The 6,789-nt window shown below is 41.7% G+C and overlaps 2 protein-coding genes across 2 annotated transcripts; one reads left to right on the top strand and one right to left on the bottom strand.

Annotated features, from left to right (window-relative positions):
* Positions 1-3,160: 3,160 nt before the first annotated feature.
* Positions 3,161-5,569, bottom strand: PHALS_02538 (kinesin-like protein; the record flags this gene model as incomplete). Its single annotated transcript, XM_024716936.1, has 1 exon — positions 3,161-5,569. The coding sequence occupies one exon, from the start codon at positions 5,567-5,569 to the stop codon at positions 3,161-3,163; it is 2,409 nt and encodes an 802-aa protein (XP_024582484.1).
* Positions 5,570-5,883: 314 nt separating this feature from the next.
* On the top strand, positions 5,884-6,582 carry PHALS_02537 (uncharacterized protein; the record flags this gene model as incomplete). Its single annotated transcript, XM_024716934.1, has 5 exons — positions 5,884-5,900; positions 5,985-6,074; positions 6,131-6,249; positions 6,347-6,514; positions 6,572-6,582. The coding sequence occupies 5 exons, from the start codon at positions 5,884-5,886 to the stop codon at positions 6,580-6,582; spliced, it is 405 nt and encodes a 134-aa protein (XP_024582483.1).
* Between the last annotated feature and the right edge of the window lie 207 nt (positions 6,583-6,789).

The raw sequence follows: 6,789 nt of genomic DNA, 5'->3' as shown, positions 1-6,789 counted from the left end.
ATGTTGTTCTTTCTCGCACTGGCAGAAGCAAACAAGAAAGGCCTTGCCCAGTGTGGTCTACGCTACGAATGAGTTGCCAGACTTTGTCAAACGAATCATCATCACGTTGGATGCCAGGAAAGCTGCATTGGTAGAGTTTTATCGCCACTTTATAACGGTCATGATATCCTGAACAATTCTTCAGCATAAAGTTAATTGACACTACATCAAGATGGCCGGTCCACATATTAAGACTGATCGCCATCAATTGTGCCCTTGGTTGTCGCAAATACAATTTCTAAGGCATAGAGCTCGATATCGGATAATCTCGCGTGCAAGTGAATTTGCAGCAACAACAAGGCCTGTTCGCTGGTTCTTTCTACCTGTTAATTCATTTTCCATCATCGGCTTGGCTAACTCAACGTTGTCGCCTATGCACTCGCACGTCTGTTTTGTCAGGAAAATAGAACGAAAACCTACGACCGTTGTACCAAAACAATTCGCGTGTCAATGGTCGACACTTGTTCTCACGAGCGCCAAAGGAGTGAAGTCACCATTCAAGTTGATGATTAAGTGTTGCAATCGACCGCAGATTTAAAACCAGTCATGTTGTTCTACAAAATTCATTTCTAAAGTTCTTTGGTCCATACAACTGCACAATGACGTAGCAACGTTTGTCTTGTCGCAACGTGCGACACTTGCTCAAAAACTTCAACATCGATAAGCTACGCTTGGACAGTCCTGGGTCATAGAACATTACGCCGGTAGTTTTTTTCTTTACCGTAATTTACCACCAAGAACAATCCTGGAACCTTCTTTCGGACCAGGTGCTATTTTGGCGACGCTCGACCACTTTTCGATCTTCATAAATGATCGCTGTCATTTTCCCGTGCATTTTGTCACGCTTGCTGTCTTTGTCGGCGTCATTGCAGTAAAAATTCTCCACACATACCATCATTTCGTATTGCTTAAAGAATTTGCTTTGATGAATATGCCTATGAAAATTGCGAACCTTCATACTCTTTCTACTCTTTCTACTCTTTCTACTTGTTTTCTTCGTTTTCTTCGTTGCACACTTCTAAATTGTCATTGCCTTATCAGTAACACCTTTGAGACGTCCACTACGAAGGAGGAGATTAAACATTTGTCTCTTTTTTTACTTTTCTGCACCAGAGACCTTTTCACTCCTTCACAATGGACCTAGCCTGACCATCCAAGAAAATCTATTGTGGATATTGAATCAGTCAGGAACATTTTGTCTTCCGAATAATTTGATCTGATCCATATCCTGACTAATGGAAGCTCCTCGTGCTAAGAATACTGAAGTGTGCTTTCCTCAGACTGCTGCACTTCTTAAAGAATGCCTAAAGAAGCCGTTACGCTTGCTTACCAGGGATTTGATGAAATCGAGCTTTTTGCCGGTTGGTTGAAGACTGTTACAGGTTTCTGGTACGATCAACAACAAGCCTTTCAAGATTTTGATTGACAGCGATGCTGACCATAACATCATTCGTCCTGGTTTCGTCAACAACAAATAAGACCAAATCAAATTATCCGCCGAACGTTTTGATGGTACAAGTACGCCAGTACGCAACGTGTTTACAGTCGCAAAACAATGAAGTTTGACAGAGTGTCTGAGGATGAGGAAATGACGGAATGGCCGTTTTCGAAAAATACGACATTATTCGTGGAAGTCCATGGTTCGCAAGTGCAATCCGGTAATCAAATGAAAAGAGACGAAATTCGATCTCACCTCAAGTGATGATGACAAAGGCGTTCGAATTAAAAAACCGAAATGTGCAATAATATACCATCGACAAATTTTCAAACCAGCGATACAAGAACTAGAGGAGCACACGGTTGATTTTTTGTAAGAAGTTCAAGCCCAACTTCTCAAACCCTAGGCACGTCCAAAGTACAAACGTCATCAATTCAAACTACGCTGAAAGAAAAAGTTGAAGATCAACCTCCCCATCAGTCAAATCCAAGTACCAAGTGTTCCAGCTAAGCCCATTGCAGCCATCAAATGGTGGATCTCCTGATTTGTAGGGAAGGCGGTATACTGGTGCCTTATTGGAGCCATTCCCATCTGATGGTATCCTCTTTCATGATCTCTTCATACGATCGAAATGTTCTTTTATACGATTTTTTTGGAATGTAACCAATTTATGCGCGACGGAAACTTGCCAGTAAACGGATCTTTCTTAGGCACTCTGACGATGTTAGATACACATGGTGGACCGGACACTTCGATTCGATTTTTCTTGATCAGCTCAGCGACAGATTTGTCGAACATGCAAAAGTGACAAAATTGCGATTTCAGAAATATGAGGGCATCAAAAGCTACGATTAGGACGAAAGGGCAGTCCACCATGGCTATCACAAAGATGAGGATTAAGACAACAACCGTAAATATGATCGCAAAGGAGGTGAATGAGGATAAAAAGACCGAAATCAGCAAGAATGAGCGATACAGTCAATACAAGTTTCATCTATGCGTTTAAAAGGTCGTGAAAGACAAGCATTCGTTTTACGGTGCTGCAAGGATACCTGATAGTTATAAGACGGTTGATCAGTTTAATGGTCTTCTTGCGAAAGATCGACCGGGCAGATTAGCTAATCGCAATATCACGATTATTCAATTTCACACAATGGTCTTACTGATGAAGTACACAAACAATCACTTTTTTCAAGATCGCTTTGATGAACATACTTCATTCTTTATCTATAAGTGCTTTCTCATTATCAAGATTTACACAAATATACCTTTCGTAGAAATATACGCTATTCCCATGACAACATCATGTAAACTGCAAATGTTAAGGAGCATTGATTACGATCTGTCGAGAAGTTTCTATATTCATCAGATTATGATAACGTAAAAAACAGTGTACGTCAGTGTGGATATATATATCATCAATCTTATCGCAAAACATGCTGATGGAAAAATTTGGCACTGAGGGCTCGAGATATGGCTACATGGCTCGAAATCACTTGCTATCATAAGTCGATCCAACCCTACCTACGATTAATGGGCGAGAACACGCGGCGTCTTGCAGACTCACATACTCACAATGGCATTGTCGGGTATTGATGTGGCCAAACCTTAACTCTATTGAAGATTTTTTCCCTTACAGCTAATTTCTGAGATTGAGATTATTAGCTTTGGACTGAAGCAATATCAATGTTTAGCTTTTCGTTGCGAGGCTGGCTTCATAGCGCGTGCTTGGTGTCTCATCTTTTTCTGGGCCAGAAAAAATGCTAACGACGCTGGATCTTGTGCTCGAATGCGTTCTATTTCCATCTGGTCAAACTTTTCCCCGTCATCCAATTTGTCCTCCTTGCTACATGAGGCCAATTCCTCATATGCTCCATCAAAGCTAGTAGTACCAGCAGATGCGTGTCCCTTTTCACCATACCAATCCTCAAATTCACGCGCCAGTCGTCTTCGTAATAATTCAACACTGCGACGTGCAACATCTAGCTCATCCTTGGCATCTCTAAGATCTCTAAAAATTGAGCGGTACTGTCGTTTTGCTTCTCGCTCGGCTGTCATCAAAGTAAACTCATCTTCATCTACAATCTCTTTCACTCCAAATAAATGCTTTTCAGCTCTATTTTTCTCTCCTCCTCGTTGATTTCGTTTGTCTTCAAGTTGAACACGGATGCTATCGATTTGAGCTTTCGAAGCATTCACTCGACATGCAGTCTGTTTCACACTCTGCTTCGCTTCAAACAACTTATCTTTCTCGTGCTGCAGATTTTGATATAATTCACGCCCCGGTCCTGTAGTTCGAAAAACTTGAAATGCATCATTTTTGACCAAAGAAGCACCATTTGTCATACAATTACTTTCTTCAATATTTCTTTCATCTCTACTCGTCTCAAAGAGCTCATTATCAGTAGAAGCACACATACTTGGAGCTTGCAGCTGCTTCTCCGCTAGGTCAGGATTATTGATCACCACTTCAGCCTTTTGATATATAGCAGTCTTACCAGTGTCGACAGTAGCTGATCGAACTGCACCTGGACCAAGAGCAGTTGCTTTTTCTTCCCCAACCACCTCTTGACTACAACTGTTATGCTGTGCCTCAACACCAAGACTCTCACGAGATCCAGTCAAATTTTGGGCTACCACCCCCCCCTCAGAACTAGATTTCAATAAAGTACTCGAGTTCGCTGCATCTCCTGTTTTTTTCAGTACACGTTCCATGCCTATCGGCTCAATTCCTGAGCTCTTGACAAGCAACTTAAACTGACGAAAGATCTCTCGAATGTCTTGCACGCTAGAAAATTGCAAAGTCTCGTCCTCAATCTTTTGAGTTGGTGCTTCGATGTATAGTCGTGCCATTTGCTGCAACGCTTGTCGTTGTTCAAGCGTAAGCTCCTCACAAACAATTGCTGATCCTTCAACAAGTGCATCACGCATAACCAACTCGTGCTGCAATTCTCGAATTTGTCGTTCGTACTTTCGTAATATTTGGACCGGGTCCAGCTGGACAGTCGTAGCTACTTCATTCTGAACTTGCATCATTCGTGTTGCCAGCTTCAATGTTGAGAGCGTCTCTTCTAAATGACATGCTTCACCCCTAATACAAGCAAATATAAGTGTATTCGACATGCCCCCCAATGAGTCTTTTAAAATGTTCGTGAGCTTGGTCTGGCGGTATGGAATATATCGTGGCTCTTTCGAGCCTAAAGCTACAATACACTGCTCTAAGAAGCTTAGGCTCTGGTTAATATACATAGATTCCTTTCGAATCTTTGAGAACGAGCCAGCTCTCGTATCCTTTAAACTTTTCAGGTCTCCATCAACTGTTTTCTTAAGTCGTTCACTGCCTGCAAGATCTACTAAATGCAATTTACTTAATGCAACCCGCTCCATACCCTCGACACACGATTTTTGAGCAATATGGAATGTCAATATACTATGACTTCGGTTCGAACGCTTATTCAATTGATGTTCTGATACTGAACGCTGTAACTCTCCGTAAAAAAGCTGATCGAGAGCTTCCTGTTCACTGTGAACCTCTATTTGCGTCAGTCCACGAACATTAGTTCCATTTCTATCCTCAACCACCACAAGATCTCCATTAATATCTCGCTTGGGGTCACCTAAAAGATCGTAAAGGTGATCGTTGTAGATTTCCAAGTACGAAACACGAACCGTGAACTGTGAGTCCATACAATCTTCTACTTCTTGAAATAATTGTGCTATGGCGCGTGGAGCAATTCCTCGATATTGGTAATTGCGTGTATCGCCTATCATAGTAAAACTTTTGCCCGCTCCAATCTGGCCATAAGCCATAATAGTACCATTTATACTTTTGACTACAGCGTCGTGTATAATGTCACGTGCAATAGCCTGGTGAACGCGATCTTGTCCAGCATTATGTAAAATTTGATGGAACTTGAATTGCCAGCATTCCTTTCGGTTCGACGGTCCAACATCCATTTTTATAGGTGAAGTGCCACCAGAGGCTGCTGTCCTATTATTTACATTTATCGTATTCTCTTCCGGATTGATTTGCAGCTGCTGTGTCGCGAAATTTGTCGACGGTCGCGTGCGAATGATCACTTTCATGCTCATTTCGAACTGAAGATTGAAACTGCACTATTGCAAATCGACTAACTATAGCCTATTAATGTGAGCTACCAGAGTGCAAGTGTGGTTTCGACCATCACTTTCTATTTATGATACAAATGATCAGGACACCGTTACTAAAGATTTAAGAACTTCGACTCTAAGCGCGACCAATCTATTACTACCATGGTAAACACATTCAATACAGAGGAATAGATGCAGTATACATTATTCGAGGCCAATGTAAAATGCTTCATTTCGAACGAAGGCAATACCAATATGTGGCATAAGAAGACGTGTGGCGGTATTATTGAAGCTGAATGGATGTGTGCGATTTGTGAGTAGCTGTAAGCCTACTTTCACTTTGGCAAATGCTGTGGTAGCTGAGTTATGCCGCAAATGTGCTTCTATTATCGTTAAGTGACAAGATTTGGGGGGGGGCATACTACGCCATTTTGTTGATACTCGGCAGCCTGAAGCTGGAAATTACTGCTTTTCGCGAAACTCCTTGGTTATCTTGAGGCAAATGAAAACCAAACAAAGGGACCACCGTAATCAAGCCACCAGCGTATACGATTTTCTCCTTTTAAACTCAATCCAGCCACTGGTATTTCTAAAACAAGCGACGCTACTTCGACTGCAATTGCCGATATCACCCGCTCAGTATGTCGCCGGCCAGACCGTAGGTAGGACCGATGACTTTTCTTCTTCTCGGACCTGTATCACGAAAAGACACAGCAAGCATCGTTAAAGTGTTCTGCTGATCAATCTTGCGTTTGGAAGCGCGTGGTCTCGCACGAATTGAAAAGGATGAGCTTGATACACTGACACACTTACGAGTAGTGATGCGTCTTGAATATATTGTATTTGTAGATATTGCAAAAGATACTGAGTTGTGCATGCAATTATTAAGCGTCAAGAAGGGTGGGTTGCAAGAGAAAGTAAATATAGGTAAGGGTGTTGATTAGATAATTCAATGGGTTCATGCTTTAATGACAAATGCTGAAGATGGAAGATAAGAATACATTTTCATTAGGCTATTAATCAGCGCCAGAAACAAAGCTGAATGTTTCACCAGGTATATCTCTACTTTTGTAATATGCCTGCTATCGAATCTTCTTATGTGATCATATGTATGTGGTCAGATCCTGGCTTTATTTACACCCAGTGCAACCTACTTGCAGACACTTGGGCTTTAAACAAGTAGCTGAAAGTAAATCATCAAA

Source organism: Plasmopara halstedii, assembly GCF_900000015.1.
Source record: "Plasmopara halstedii genome assembly, contig: Scaffold_2061, whole genome shotgun sequence".
Classification (NCBI taxonomy): Eukaryota; Oomycota; class Peronosporomycetes; order Peronosporales; family Peronosporaceae; genus Plasmopara; species Plasmopara halstedii.
Note: the sequence above shows the minus strand (reverse complement) of the source record. Positions and strands in the feature narration are given on the sequence as shown.